Below are 16,359 nucleotides of genomic sequence, written 5' to 3'. Positions count from 1 at the left end.
ACAAAGTGTTTGTTTGTGCAGCTCACAGCCTGTAAAATCCAAACTGAGCTATAATCACGTCTGAATGTTTTTAAGATTGATTACTTCCTCTGCCACAGACAACATTTTCACCAAACTTGGATGGAGGATGAGTCCCAGCCCAGAATAGACCCATTAATTTTTAGTGAGGATCCAGATGAAGAGACGGATTCAGGAACATGTTTTCACTTTCTGATGATGTTGTTTTATATAAACTGTTACAGACATTTTGTTCAATAAGTTCATCCCAAATTAAAGTTCAGTCTTTATCTGCTTACCCTCATGCTGATGAAGAGTTAGTGAAGTTTGGTTTTCCACCAAACATTTCTGATATAAAACGGCCCAATACAGCTCGTCTGTCGTGATCCAAGTCTCCACATTCCTGGAGGTCTTTCCTGCTGATTTGTTTTGGAAAATGACAATATTTAGCAAAATATCCCTAAAAACAAAAACCTTCCCTTAAGAACTTCATAATGTACAATAAATATAATCAGGTTTCTACGTTCACACACTTTGTACCTGATTCTATGTTTTCTTGTTGATGGTCCCAGTGGGACTGAAACTGTAACTGTGCATCACAACCTTGTTCTGTGTTGTTGGACACATCTGAAGTGTTTCTGCTGGGAGGAAATCAACTTCTTTAAATGGTCACTCAATTCAAAGAGCTGAGACAGAATTTTGTATTTTTTAAAAAAGATTTTTTAGGCATAGACACCTTTATTAAGCAGTAGACAGATGGGAAATGTGGGAGAGAGAGGCGGATGCGACATGCAGCAAAGGACCTCCAGCAGGAATTGAACCAGGGTCGTCTGTGTATATGGCGTGCACTCTAACCACTCGACCACCTGCACGCCCAGCTGAGACAGAATTTAAACATGATAAAAGACATCACCACCAAAATATGTGACTCTGGTGTTTAATATTTGTACATTGTTTGTTTGTTTAACAACATTTCCATCATATGAGAAGTTACAAAACTATAATACTTGATACGTGAAATCAACATGTTCTTTCTTTCATAGTCTTCAGTTACAGCAACAAAACAAAGTCATCATATATTACATCATATATTACACATCATAGGCGCTTTGTGTTGAGAATATGTGAGTGAATAAAAGAATTAAGATCCAGGTCCAGGTCCAGGTGGAGGAGGTGTCTGAGTGTGGAGCAGAAGGAGTGGAGGAGTGTCAGTGTGTCTGCAGAGACTGTGTAGAAGGACAGAGCAGCAGCAGAGCAGTCCAGATACACTGATGATACTCTGTCACATCCAGAGGAACACAGGGATGATGCTGGACTGGACATTGTGTGTGACAGTGGAGCTGATCTCAGAGCAGTTGACACTGCAGCACTGACAGTCATCTCCACTTGTTGTGATTGGTCCGTCAGTCACTGCTGGATGAAGCTCTCCTCTCCACTCCACCTCCCAGTAACACGGCCCAGTCAGAGCCTCTCCACCCACCAGCTGATGGTGCTGCTTCAACCTCTCTGGATCATCAGGACACAGCTGATCCTCTCAACACCTCCATCTTTCTCATCTCTCTGAACGAGACCACCAGCTGATGAGAGAAGCAGAGAGACAGCAGAAGTGATAAATGAGTGTTTCCAGAGACTCCCTCCATCAGCTGTCAGACAGTGATATAAAGACCAGCAGGACTTCAGTCCTGTTCAGACCACAAGTGGAGCGGCTGTGTAGCGTAGCCAGCTTCCTTTCAGCTTCATGTTAACGTGTTGGAGTGAAGCTCACAGACCTGCAGACACTTTGGACATCAAGTCTGTTTACTCTGCAGGTTTCACTGAAGGACACAGTGGAAATAAACTGCTGACAGTCCCTGAACGCATCATTACTGCAGGAACACAGATACTCACAGCTCACTTTAATGATGATTTACTGCTGTTAAAAACCAGAGTCTCACTCACATTTAAAGATTTCATCTACTTTGGAAACAATACATGACAAATATGTAAATATGGAGTCTGTTATAAATATTTGGACAAATCAAATGACACATGGGCAGATATAAATATAAGGTTAAAGGTCCTACATTGAACAGTAAAACATCAGCTGTGGTTTCTGGACTTCAGCAGAGGTTCTGGTCTGTATACAGACCACATGGTTACTAAATGTAATGATGGTTCTCTGAAATAAGAGCCTTCAGTCAGACTGATCTGAGAGCTGTGACAAAGATGAACTGATCAGTTCTTCAGTGTTGAAATGCTAGGTCCTCGATTTAGACAGAAGGTGGCCAATTTGACGCCTCGGAGGGTACGCTTGTTTCCACCTCCATTGCTCTGTAAATCTGGGCCGTTGATGTGCCTGCAATTGCGTGAGTGGTGTCGATGACCTGCACTGTTGTGCTACCCACAGTTAGGAGTTTTAAAACCAGGAAACAGCTGATCACAGCAGTCAGTCCATCGCTTCATATGCGGACATCAAGATGAGCAACTGGAAAGCCACTGGGATCCAGGAGATGCAAGCGTCTCCTCGGCCTCTGTAGCTATCTTCATTGTCCGCCTGTTGTTGTAGCGGCAAGGTACTAACGGTCGCTACTTTTAGATGAAAAGCCCCCCGCTAAGAACCCCGTTCTAAACTCCAATGGGGTGCAATGTAAAACTCTTATTTTGAAGACAAATTCGACCCAACTTTGTGCTTCACGTCATGTCACATGTTTACGCCTATGTCATGTTGGTGCATTTACTGCTGGTAATGTGCTTGTAAGAACACAGGCTGACAAACTGGGAAGCAATGTAGCGGCGGTGGAGGACTTCGAGGCCTGACCGGAGATACCAGCCACGGTGTCGGAGGCTTTTGGAGGATGTGAGTACCTAACCACAAGATACAAAGTGAGATGAACCCTGAAGAGAAAATGACTTCTGTTTCTGTAGAGCAGGCTACTGGCCATCCCATGAAGTCTAGGTCCAAGGGCGTCAAAGGAAGTGATGCAGCTGAGGTGGCGGTCAGAAGAGGGATGGGGGCAGCCCACGGCCGCAAGTGGACAGCGAGATTTTCGGTGGAGGACGGCTCGCGGTGGCTAGTAGCGGGGCGGGCCGCGGGAGAGACACCGACTAAAGTACAGGAGGACAAAGACTGCACATTGCTGCCTTTACCTTGCTGCAAATGTGCCACCTTTTCTATCTAAAAAGGGCTTGTCTTGAGTACAATACTGCTGAAACCAGCATGATCTGACTCCAACCTTGTACTTACCTCAGAGTCTCCAGTCTGCATTCTGAACTCTCCTTCAGGTCACACAGCAGCTTTATGTCTGAATCCTTCAGGTTGTTGTCTCTCAGCTGCAGCTCTGTTAGATGGGAGGGGTTGGACTTAAGAGCTGAGGCCAGAGAAGCACAGCTGATGTCTGACAAATTGCAGCCACTCAATCTGAATAAAGAATAAATGATGGAGTTAAAAATCAATTTAATTCAATCTGACGTGTTCAACAACAGAAAAAATATTATGAATTCAGCTTCTCAACTTCAACATTTTAAATCAAATGTTAGTTCAGAGGATATTCTGTTAACCGATTAAATCAAACACTAATTCACTTCAACAACTAACTTAACATTTCTACAGTTTCTTAAAGTATACAGAAGTCTGAAGACTGTTAAATTTCAAATTGTATTGAACTAAATTTAAAAGGAAATTCCTAACTTCATGGATGTAATGTATGAATGCAAACTTATGTTAATTTATCAATTAAACAGTAACAGAGAGTCAGTGAACTGACCCCAGAGTCTCCAGTCTACAGTTTGGACTCTGTAGAAAATCACAAAGCAGATTCACTCCTGAATCCTGCAGCTTGTTTTCATCCAGCCACATCACTCTCAGATGGGAGGGGTTGGACTTCAGAGCTGAGGCCAGAGAAGCACAGCTTATCTCTGACAAACTGCAGCTCCACAGTCTGAATAAAGAATAAATGGAGTTAAAAATCTATTTATAATTAAATATGTGTAAATAAAATGTTAGCACAGGGGATTTTCTGTTAACAGATTATATTTACTTTAACAACTAACTGAACATTTTCTACAGTTATTTTAGGAAACAGAAGTCTGAAGACTAAATCTAGATTAAAAAAAACATGAAAATATGAACCAAAGCAGATTTAAAAATGTATGTATAAGTAATGTATGAATGTAAACTCAAATGCTAATTTAACAAATCAGATCTACAACAGTAAAAGTGTCAGCGAACTGACCCCAGAGTCTCCAGTCTACAGTTTAGACACTGTAGAAAATCACACAGCAGCTTCACTCCTGAATCCTGCAGCTTGTTTTCATCCAGGTTCAGCTCTCTCAGATAGGAGGGGTTGGACTTTAGAGCTGAGGCCAAAGAAGCACAGCTGATCTCTGACAAACTGCAGCCACTCAATCTGGATAAAGGATAAATGATGTAAGTTTAGAAGACAGCGTTGCTGTTTGGAAACATTCAGGGCCCTATTTAGATGGCCTAAAGCACATGGTGTAAAGCACAATGCCCTCAAGAATTTAGGGTGTGTCCAATTCATTTTTGATGGTTAAACGGCGGAAAATCTGGGCGCAAAGTGAGGCGCACGGCACAAAGGTTATATTTAGAGTCATGGGTTTGTTTTGGGCGGAACATAAATCAAACAATCTGACTGTCGTTTCGCCTGCAGTGATCCTCCAGCAGCAGAAACCATGTGAATGTTTGTCTACGTGCATCTGTCCATTAGCATGCGTAAGAAGAACAGATGATAAACTTCATTGATTATTTAAAACTCTTGACTCATTTCCTTTGGAGAGTTTAGAACAACAGCTTTTAGTTTTGTTGATTAAATGCGTCATGATATTTGTTGCAGCGACTTGACTGTGTTCATGGAAATGTTTAAAATAACTGAAAGCAGCCTCTCAAATCCCAACATCAGAGTGTATGAACGGTGTGAAGCCGCCTGTGTAGGTTCATCTAATGTTCCTTTAAAACAGCAGGAAACAGATTCGGCTTCTGACTTCAGACCAGCTTCTTGTTGGTTTATGTTGCTGTCGCTTTCTGCTGTCTCAAGATATCAATCCACTATCAGCGCGCCTGACCACGCCTCACTTTAAGACCAACACGCCCAGGAGCACAGGTGAGTGTAAGTAAATTAGCTATTCACACAATGTGGGTGCTGGGCTTGAAAATGACGATTGCATCGGTCTGAAACTAGCAATGACACTTGCACTGAGTGTTGCTTAGCACCAAGCGTAAGATAGAGTCCTCAGTGATTAATAATCTGTTCAGAATAGAAGAATGTTTAGAATTTAGAAATTTAGAAAATGGAAACCCCAAAACACCTGAACCCAACAGGATGCAGGTTCAACATTGGAAAATACAAAAAGAGCTCTCATTAATATTAATGCAATGAGCTGCTAGTTCAATAAAGACGTAGTGACTCCACCTTCACCTGAAATAGGTTCATTTGTTATATAAACTTTTAAGATCTACAATAATAACAGAGTTAGTAAACTGACCCCAGAATCTCCAGTCTACAGTTTGGACTCTGTAGAAAATCACACAGAAACTTCACTCCAGAATCCTGCAGCTTGTTGTAGCTCAGCCATAGCTGTCTCAGATGGGAGGGGTTGGACTTCAGAGCTGAGGCCAGAGAAGCACAGCTGATCTCTGACAAACTGCAGGTGCACAATCTTAATAAAGAATAAAGGATGTTTAGAAGTTTAGAAGACAAAGTTCCATCTTAAAATCATTCAGTGTTTAATAATCTGTTCAGAGCTGGAGAAGGTTTAGAATGTAGACATTTAGAATATGAAACAAACTCCATACACCAAAACCCAACAGGATGCAGGTTCAACACTGTCAAATACAAAAAGCGACAAAACGGAGTATACGGCTACTCAACGTGTCTATATGTGTCCAGTTTATTATTGATGAAGTCAGTGGTAGAGTTTATGACATGAATTGTTGGATATCAAAAAAAGCTAGTGTGCAAATCTTTATTGTGGTCCAAGTAATATCTGCTGTTACTGTGCACTGAAGTAGCAGATCACATGATATCGAAAATATTGATTGATTCAAATGAGCCTATTGTAATCTGTCACACTGCGATGCGTTCACAATCTCATGTGAAAATGGGAAACATAATTTTTTAAAGCATGGCTGTTAAACTTAGCAAATTTGGCATATTTTACTGCTCTTATATATTGATAATTGACTAAATAGCTTGTTAAATGTAACTTTGTCCTGAGCAACACTTAATTCACTGCCATCAGGTGAATACAGTTTATAGAAACTGTTGAGTCATATTTCTCAAAGTAACCACATTTCCTGAAGGCAACATAATTGGGGAAGGCCCTGAGCTCCTTATTGCTTTCTCTTTGGCACCTGTTTCATCCATTTTCAGGAGCAAAGAAAGTGGAGCAGAGCATTAGCGAGACAGGGACGAGTGGCAAACGTCAGGCAGGGTTGTTTGCACATGCTCAACTCTCCCTCTGAGTTGTGTTGCCAGGTACTACATACCCCCACACAGAACCTGAGAAGATCTTTTTGTATCACTACGACAATGGGAGATTTATAGGGCTGTGACGATATACTCAGCTCACGATTCACAGTTCACAAGAACGAGATTTTAACACCATTTTCAAGAAAACTTCTTAAAAATGTTATTTGATCAAAAATACAAAAAAATGCAGGTCCATTCTGAAATGTTTTAATTAGTAATCTTGTAATGAATGTCACTTCAGCTCTACTTTGTGACTAATGATGAATTATCATATGCAGTAAAAGACATTAACAATATGTAGAACTGTAAAGGTTTCACCACAAACTCAACTGTCTGGCTTCTCTCCTGTATTATTTTTCATGAGTCTCTTCAGACCTTATAACTGTGCATGAACTATGTGTGAGCTTCTAACTTCTAACTGAATCTGTGTGATCCTTCTAACTGAAGTCCTCTCCACTAACTGAAAGTGAAAAATAAAAATAGCATAAATAAGAAAAAATGAATAACACTAAGTTTTTCTCAATCTTCTTGTTCAGAATGCAAACAATAATCAAAGTAGTTCTCTATCAATACTTAAATTGCAAACAGAGAGTGACAAGATTTCCCTCCAAGCCTGATACAGAGCTGAGAGCTGGCTACAACTACATTTCCCAGTCTAAGATATGCTCACGTTCTTTTTTCAGAATAGAAGCATGTCTGTGTTTTCTGACAGACCTTTGGACACTAACTATGTCTCCGGCAGTTGATGAGACATGCTCACTTGAAACTGAGGTAGCAGTAATTTTGAGTTCTACGTCAGACTCCGTCATGATGGTGCCTGCCGTTTGTTATATACTGTCATCGCGAGACAGCTTTCCACCTTGACTTGAAATATCGTCACGTTTTAATATCTCGTGCCACAAGATCTCATCACACCCCTAAATATTAACAGGAAAGGGGAGCACTGACTTCACCTCTTAAGCTCTACCAGTGGCTACACAACCTCATGTTGTGCAGCCAAACACAAATAAAAACTCACAGAAACTGACTCAAGATCACAAAGTTTCCAGACATAAAAATATTCAGGATTCAGCATTAAGATACTCTGTGAGGATCAGTATAGTATCATCCTTATGTCTGCAGTTTAGTGTCCCTGCAACGTTCACATCATATCAATCTGAGCACAGAAGAAAAATATAGAGGTGGAAATTCAACACTTCATGAACGTAAGTTCAATGTTAAACTAGAAACATTTGCATTTCCTACGAAATACAGTGTGAATGCTGAAGACTGAAGCGAAATCTGCTGAACGTACTGCCTGAAATGCATAAAACTATAGGCTGAATGGTTGGGATTTTGTAGAAAAAGCAGAATTTTCCAATAGCTGGTAAGGCAGAAAGGCTTAAAAGCAATAGGTTTAATGGGCTAACAAAGTTGAACATTTTGGATAGCTGAACATTTACTCTAATGAACATGAGTTGTATGTTTGAAGGAGTTGAAAAGGCAGAAACATAAATATCTAAAAAGGTTTAAAAAGCTATAGAAGTAACAGGCTGAAGAGCTTAAAAGGTGAAAGAAGGCAAAAAAGGTGAAAAGTTAAAGGCTGACGAGGACCAAAAAAGTTTAAAAGGTGAAAAGGATGAAAAGTTGTAGAGTAAGAGGGCTGGAAGAGGTTAAAAGGCGAATAAAAGGATGAAAAGCTGTAGAGTAAGAGGGCTGGAAGACGTTAAAAAGGTTGAAAAAAATATGAATAGTTGTAGAGGAGAGGGCTGGAAGAGGTTAAAGTGGTGATAACATATGAAAAGCTGTAGAGTAAGAGGGCTGGCAGAGGTTAAAAAGGTGAAAAAAGGATGAAAAGGTAAAAAAGTTTAAGGGTGAAAGAGCTCAAATACTTGAGAAAAGGATGAAAAGGTAAAAAGATGTAGAGTAAGAGGGTTGGAAGAGGTTAAAAAGGTGAAAAAAGGATGAAAAGGTAAAAAAGTTTAAGGGTGAAAGAGCTCAAATAGGTGAGAAAAGGATGAAAAGGTGAAAATGTAGAGTAAGAGGGTTGGAAGAGGTTAAAAAGGTGAAAAGAATATGAAAATCTGTAGATTAAGAGGGCTGGGAGAGGTTAAAAAGGTGAATAAAGGATGACAAGCAGTAGATTAAGAGGCCTGGAAGAGGTTAAAAGGTGAAAACATATGAACAGCTGTAGAGTCAGAGGGCTGGAAGAGGTTAAAAAGGTGAACAAAGGATGAAAAGCTGCTGAGTAAGAGGGTTGGAAGAGGTTAAAAAGGTGAAAAGAATATGAAAATCTGTAGAGTAAGAGGGCTGGAAGAAGTTAAAATGGTGAAAAAAGGTGAAAAGGTTTAAGGGTGTAAGAGCTCAAATAGGCAAGAAAAGGATGAAAAGGTAAAAAGATGTAGAGTAAGAGGGTTGAAAGAGGTTAAAAAGGTGAAAAGAATATGAAAATATAGATTAAGAGGGCTGGAAGAGGTTAAAAAGGTGAAAAAAGGATGAAAAGGTAAAAAAGTTTAAGGGTAAAAGAGCTCAAATAGGTGAGAAAGGTAAAAAGATGTAGATTAAGATGGTTGAAAGAGGTTAGAAAGGTGAAAACATGAAAAGCTGTATAGTCAGAGGGCTGGAAGAGGTTAAAAAGGTGAAAACATATGAAAAGCTGTAGAGTAAGAGGGCTGGAAGAGGTTAAAAGGGTGAAAAGAATATGAAAATCTGTAGAGTAAGAGGGCTGGAAGAGGTTAAAAAGGTGAAAAAAGGACGAAAAGGTAAAAAAGTTAAAGGGTGAAAGAGCTCAAACAGGTGAGAAAAGGATGAAAAGGTAAAAAGACGTAGAGTAAGAGGGTTGGAAGAGGGTAAAAAGGTGGAAACATATGAAAAGCTGTAGATTAAGAGGGCTGGAAGAGGTTAAAAAGGTGAATAAAGGATGATAAGCAGTAGAGTAAGAGGCATGGAAGAGGTTAAAAGGTGAAAACATATGAACAGCTGTAGAGTAAGAGGGCGGAATGAGCTTAAAAAGGTGAAAAAAAGACAGAAAAGGCCAAAAAGTTGTAGAGTAAGAGGGCAGAAAGAGGTTAAAAAGGTGAAAAAAGGCTGACAGGTGAGAAGTTAAAGGCAGAAAGAGGTTAAAATGGCTGCAGACATGCTGCAGCAGGAGCAGAAACACAGACGAAAATGTCCCCATAAGGAATGAATGGGAGAATGCCTCCCAAACTCCTGCGATTTTTGGGAAACTGTTACAGTTATCGCCAAAACATGCTATATGTTGAGTAACAGGAGACATTGCTGAACGCACCCATGTTATTTTTATTTCTGTAGAGTGCATAATGAGGGCACAGGAGCGAGAGACAAAACATGTACCATCTGCGATCCTCCAGAAATTTGGGCTCAAAATTAACATTGCCGCTTATGGGGAACATTCAGGTGTGCTTGTCGCTCTCGGGCTTCTAAATCCAGAACCGTAAGTCCTACAGCTGAAATGAGAACATCAGCTGAAACCCAACAAAATTTCCTACATTTATATGCCTATATTGTCTATGTCAAGTACAAGATGTGGGATCCAAATCAAGCTGAAGCAAAAAAAAATCCCGTTTTCGGAGCTGCTCCTCACTCTGGGGTGCGGCAGTTGATGATGTCATGCACTCTAGCTCACGCAATACACACCCATTATAAACTCAGAAGACGGGCTTAAAATCCTTAAAACTAAAACTGCGACCATTTCAAAACCGTACAAGATTTTTAAAAACTGAATACAAGGTCAATAGTTCAAGGCTTTGTGATTCATTTAAAGTTCGAATGGTGTCTCTCGCTCAACGTATGAGGAACAAGAAGAGGCTGAAAGTCGATGAGTTTTGAAGAGGATTTGAAGCTTTTCCCATCTGCTGCAATGTTAAATTTTTTTGGGAAAAAGCTGAATAGCTGAAAAGTTGAAAAGTTGAAAAGTTGAAAAGAAGAAGGTTGAAAGAGCTGAAAAAGGTGAACATTTGAATATTTGAATGGTTTGAATAGCTGAACGTATGCTGAAATTATAGCAGAATGAAATTTGAAAAAATCCCCATAAGAATGAATGGGCAAAATTTTGCAGAAAAAGCTTAATATTTCCAAAAGTATAAAAGGTAGAAACAAGGAAAATAGACCCCGTAATGTCCTAAAAAGGCTGAACATTTTGATATTTGAATGGTTGAATGGTTTGAAGATTTGAAGGAGGAGTAGCGTGCCAAAAAACGTACGGAAGAAGAATAATAATAAACTTCGGAAGAACAATAGTGTGAATGCTTGCAGCATTCACACTAATAAACATTTCAGATCTACAACATTAACAGAGAAAGAATGAACTGACCCCAGATCATCCAGTCTACAGTTTGGACTCTGCAGAAAATCAGACAGCAGCTTCACTCCTGAATCCTGCAGATTGTTGAAGCCCAGGTCCAGCTCTCTCAGATGGGAGGGGTTGGACTTCAGAGCTGAGGCCAGAGAAGCACAGCTGATCTCTGGCATACTGCAGTTCCACAATCTGAATAAAGAATAAATGATGTACGTTTAGACAACAATTATTGTGATGTGCTAACAACAGGCACTTCCTGGTATACAGGACAAAGACACCTGAACACAACAAGATGGAAGTTAAAACACAACTATTAGTTATGTTAAGATATGGTGGATATAGTGATATTGTGGCGTCCTGAACACAGCATGATGTCACACTCTCAGTGTGAGCTGTGTGAATCTCAGTGCATGTGAGTGCCTTCATGCAATTTTGGATCCTGCTGCTTATCTTGCCACGATTCGACCTAGTCTGCCACTGATTATCTTACCCTGATATTCTTACCCTAACCCAAACCAATCTCACTCCTCATTGCTAAACCAACAAAGGCAACAGCAGTAGGATCCATAATAATGCCTCTCTGTCATCCCTGGTATATTCTTAACATGGTGGCAGGGACAGAAAACTTTATCATATTACAGCTAAACAGTGAAAATATTTCTGAGAGAACTAGGAACTTGATTCATATTTGGTCAACACTGACAAACTGCAGTCCCTCAATAAGTAAAAAGAATAAATGATGGAGATGAAAATTAATTTATAATCCAATCAGATGTGTTCAGGTTTTGAATGTGTAGCTCAACATTACTGTGTCCTCATCAATGAGCTTCTCTCTAAAATTAGCACAAATAAGATGAACCTTTCTTGATCTGCTGTGGGAGAAATAAAATTTGACACTGCAGCACAAAGGAACTGTGTGCAAACAATAGCAGATAATAACAGCTCGAGGTAGGAAGTGACTGAGAAAAATAAAACACACACACACACACAAAATAACTTTGTCATTGTGTTATTCTGGATCATCATCAGCCTTCTAGAGACATCATCACATGTCAGCACAACATTCATACACCTGTTCACGTCAACACAGATTAATAACATGCTGCTGATATCAGTCAGGTCTGGAACTAGAGGATCATCTTTCAATAAGACATGTAGGGCTACAGAGCCTGTGTATTTAGAGGAGAGGTCCACATTCACTCAAGTCTGGGTAAAAAGAACAACCCTTAAAAGTGAAGTTGGTGATTTAGGTAATTGTTAAAGTTCAGAACTTCAAATTTATTTTGAAACATTTGATTTGAATTCATCATATTTTGTGTTGCCATCTTCTGATCAGCAGTAATTCAAAGTCAACTAAAATTCTTCAGCCTTGGAGATCATTAGTCTGTCAGTAATGTGTAGAAATAGTTATCAAACCCATTTTAAAGGAATGTCAGGGAACACTTTACAGTAAAGTACACAAAAATGTGAGAAATTACTAAGAAACGAGTGAAGACTGAATCAACCGACCTGATAATCAATTAACTGGTAATGAGAATTTTTTTTTTTTGAGGATCTTTTTGGTTTCAGAGCAAACTCAACTGAACTGTCTACTGTAGCACTTGAGCAATGACAATTACTTAGACTAAACATAAAAAAAGAAACATAAAATAAATGTCCTTTATTTTGTTGATTTTGTGTGTTTGAGTATTTAAATATTTGCATGAGAATGAACTTGACCCTCCCGAAACACTCAAAATTCCTCAACACTGAGCAGACAGTGACTGATGTCAGTTTGATGTTTCACTTCACTTGTTGGGAAACTTAAAAAGTAACTTTACATGAAGTAATTAGTATGAATGTTTGTCAAAATGATGAAGTCAAAACAGTTTGAAACATTCTGTTCTGATTAACATTTGCTATTTACATCAGTGGTCCAGCTAATCTTCAGTAGATGGATAAATACCACCTCAGGTAAGAGGAAGAAATATATTTTATAGGATGTTCTCTGTTATAACTGGATTCTGATTGGCTGCAGTCTGTCCACACACTTTTGATATACCAACAACGCTGGTACTCGAGTAGTTCCAGTGAAACTGTCTGTTCTAAATTAATGATCCTGTTTCTAAAATGAGTGGGACTGGCATCAGCTGGATGCTAACAGTTAAAAGATAGAAATATACTGAATGAAAAAAACAAATAAACAAAACACCGAATAGAGTCCTTCAGTGCAGCCTCCTCTGAACACCACAAAATGAAGTCATTTGGATAAACAGATAATGTAACAAAGAATTGATATTTCTTTAGATGTATGCTGCTGCAATTCCAGGAAGTTAATTAACTAAACTGTTTTAAGTCTTAATGAAGGGTTTGAATTGATAAGGATTTGAAAAAACCGACAATGAACTGACCTAAGAATCTCTAGCGCACAGTTTTGACTCCCAAGTCCAACAGACAGTAGCTTCACTCCTGAATCCTTCAGCTTGTTGTAACTCAGGTCCAGCTCTCTCAGATGGGAGGGGTTGGACTTCAGAGCTGAGGCCACAACTTCACAGTGAGTCTCTGAGAGTCCACAGTCAGAAAGTCTGTCATGAAACAAATATTACAAAAATGTTCTTATGAAAGATGAAACTTTATATTTACTTCATGCATTTGATGTCAAAACAGTTTGAAACATTCTGTTCTAATTATTCTTAATAGTTTTATTTTAATCTTGCAGATGAAGGAAGAGAAAATGTAGTTACATTTGGGTGTACATGATGTCCACAGTGTGAGTGTGATCTGATTCTATGTTTTTGGCCAAAAAGTTAGATTAATTTATGACCAACAGTGTTAGCATGAGGGTGAGAGTTCCAAAATTAAAATTGCTGCACGTCTTGTGTCGAGCATGTGGGCTCCACAAATCATGGCGCTGAATGATTGTGCACCTCCCAAATTCAAGATTTATGAGATTGAAGTTTGAAAACCATCTTCCAAATCTACATTTAAATTATTATATTTCGCCAGCTACAGATGTGATTCAGAACAGCTGACTTCCATAAAGACTTATTTGAAACTTTTCTGGTGTTGTCATCTGTGATTTTGATCACCCACTGTCTTTTCAAATGCTGTTGTACATTGTAGTCCTGGCCATTCACAATTCTTTATACTTTACATTTCTTCCAATTGTCTGTTCATTTTTAGTGAATTCCTTTCCAGCTGTATGTCTCCTCTGTATAACTACACTGAGAGCAATGATAAACTGGAGTCAAATTCTTTGTATGTCAAGACATATTTGGCCAAATTAAGCTGATTCTGTTTCTACAGAAAAAACCCCATAAAGATTAAAACTAAATAAGAGTCCATTCAGAAAAAGATCTCATGTCATGTATAAAAGGTAAAATAGAACCTTTAATTTGAGCTGGAACTTTTTGGTCTATTTGCTCACTGTGAAATGTCTCTAAACCGACATAATGGTAACAATAACTGCATGAAAGAAAATCTCAAGGACTTCACGAAAATGATACAAATCTTATTTTTAACTCTTCAGTTTAGTGGTTAAAAAACGTCTTTCATTAGTTTCACCAGGATTTCTTCTATCAGTCAAAGAAATACTGATCAAAGAAAAACTGTAAAATGTAATGATCATTAGAAATAAATATAATAACTAGCCTAAATGAATAACTGTGTTCAACAACCTGACAGCAATGAACACATCCCATTGACAAATCTACATTGTCGCACTCATGTTAAGGAATGAAACATTAAAAAAAATTAAAATAAATGATGATAACGATTGTATTTCAAAATAAATCATTTTATCGTTTACATATTTACACTGATTTATAATGTTGATAGTCACATCTGGACTCACTCAGCCTTCCTGCAGTTCCTCACAGCTGGAATCAGTCTCAGTCGTCCCTCCTCTGATGTTTTGTACTTCTCCAGGTCCAACTCATCCAGAATCTCCTCTGACATCTGCAGCATGTAGGCCAGAGCTGAGCAGTGGATCACAGAGAGTTCCTTCTCTGATCTGTTTTCTGACTTAAGGAACTCTAGGATCTCAAGATGAACTGAGTGGTCGTTCATCTCCATCAGACAGTGGAAGATGTTGATGCTTCCATCAGGAGAGACATCATCTCTGTTCATCTTCTTCAAGTTCTGGATGGCTCTCTGGATGAGTTCTGGACTGTTGTCTGTCTGACCCAGCAGACCTCCTAAGAGTCTCTGGTTGGACTTCAGAGAGAGGCCATGAAGGAAGCGAACAAACAGGTCCAGGTGGCCATTTTTACTTTCAAGGGATTTCTCCATGGTGCTCCTCAGGAAGTAATCCAGGGATGGAAAATGGGTCTCATGACCATCAACACCTCCACCAAAAAACATAGAAATCTTCTCAAATACAGACTTTGGTTTTGATTCCCTGAGTGTGGAGTCTTTTAGAAAAGCCTCCAGCACCTCTGTGTTCCTGTTGGTGTAACAGTGGAACATGTAGACTGCAGCCAGAAACTCCTGAACGCTCAGATGAACAAAGCAGTAGACTGTTTTCTGGAAGATCACACTCTCTCTTCTGAAGATCTCTGTACAAACTCCTGAGTACACCGAGGCGTCTGTGACATTAAGACCACAGCGCTCCAGGTCTTCTTGGTAGAACATGATGTTTCCTGTCTCCAGATGTTCAAACGCCAGCCTCCCCAGCTTCAGAAGAACTTCCCTGTCAGCCTCCGTCAGCTCCTGTGGACTCGGCTCACGTCCCTCATCGTACTTCTGCTTCTTCTTCTTTGTTTGAACCAGCAGGAAGTGTGAGTACATGTCAGTCAGGGTCTTGGGCAGCTCTCGTCTCTGGTCTGTAGTCAACATGTGGTCCAGAACTGTAGCAGTGATCCAGCAGAAGACTGGGATCAGACACATGATGTGGAGGCTCCTGGAGGTCTTGATGTGTGAGATGATTCTGCTGGACAGATCTTCATCACTGAACCTCCTCCTGAAGTACTCCTCCTTCTGGACGTCAGTGAAGCCTCGTACTTCTGTTACCCTGTCCACACATGAAGGAGGGATCTGATTGGCTGCTGCAGGTCGGGAAGTTATCCAGACGAGAGCCGAGGGAAGCAGCTTCCCCTGGATGAGGTTTGTCAGCAGCACGCTGACTGATGACTTTTGTGTGACATCAGACACGACCTCGTGGTTCTTGAAATCCAGTGAAAGTCTGCTTTCATCCAGGCCGTCAAAGATGAAGAGAAGTTTACAGACAGCGAGCTTCTCTGCTGTCACCTTCTGTAATGTTGGATGGAAAACATGGAGCAGCCTGAGAAGACTGTACTGCTCATCTCTGATCAGGTTAAGCTCCCTGAACGACAGCAGAACCAGCAGACTGACATCTTGGTTTTCGGAGCCCTCTGCCCAGTCCAGAGTGAACTTCTGGACCGAGAAGGTTTTTCCAACTCCAGCGACGCCGTTGGTCAGAACCACTCTGATGTGTCTCTGTTGGTCAGGTGAGGCTTTAACGATGTCGCAGCACCTGATTGGAGTGTCATGGAGGGTCTCCATCTTGGAAGCTGTCTCTAGCTGTCTCACCTCATGTTGGGTATTAACCTCTTCACTCTGTCCCTCTGTGATGTAGAGCTCAGTGTAGATCCTGTTGAG

At 39.9% G+C, this 16,359-nt stretch overlaps 1 protein-coding gene across 1 annotated transcript; it reads right to left on the bottom strand.

The window, feature by feature from the left end:
* Positions 1-1,433: 1,433 nt before the first annotated feature.
* On the bottom strand, positions 1,434-16,359 carry LOC115569908 (NACHT, LRR and PYD domains-containing protein 14-like; the record flags this gene model as incomplete). The annotated part of the gene is made up of 9 exons (XM_030398130.1): positions 1,434-1,574; positions 3,221-3,394; positions 3,741-3,914; positions 4,209-4,382; positions 5,479-5,652; positions 10,777-10,950; positions 13,152-13,325; positions 14,594-15,079; positions 15,158-16,359. Coding segments are annotated over 9 exons (2,757 nt in total), but the record flags the coding sequence as incomplete, so codon positions are not given.

This window comes from Sparus aurata, chromosome 19, assembly GCF_900880675.1.
Source record: "Sparus aurata chromosome 19, fSpaAur1.1, whole genome shotgun sequence".
In the NCBI taxonomy this organism is placed as follows: domain Eukaryota; kingdom Metazoa; phylum Chordata; class Actinopteri; order Spariformes; family Sparidae; genus Sparus; species Sparus aurata.
This window is presented reverse-complemented; position numbering and strand designations above follow the sequence as displayed.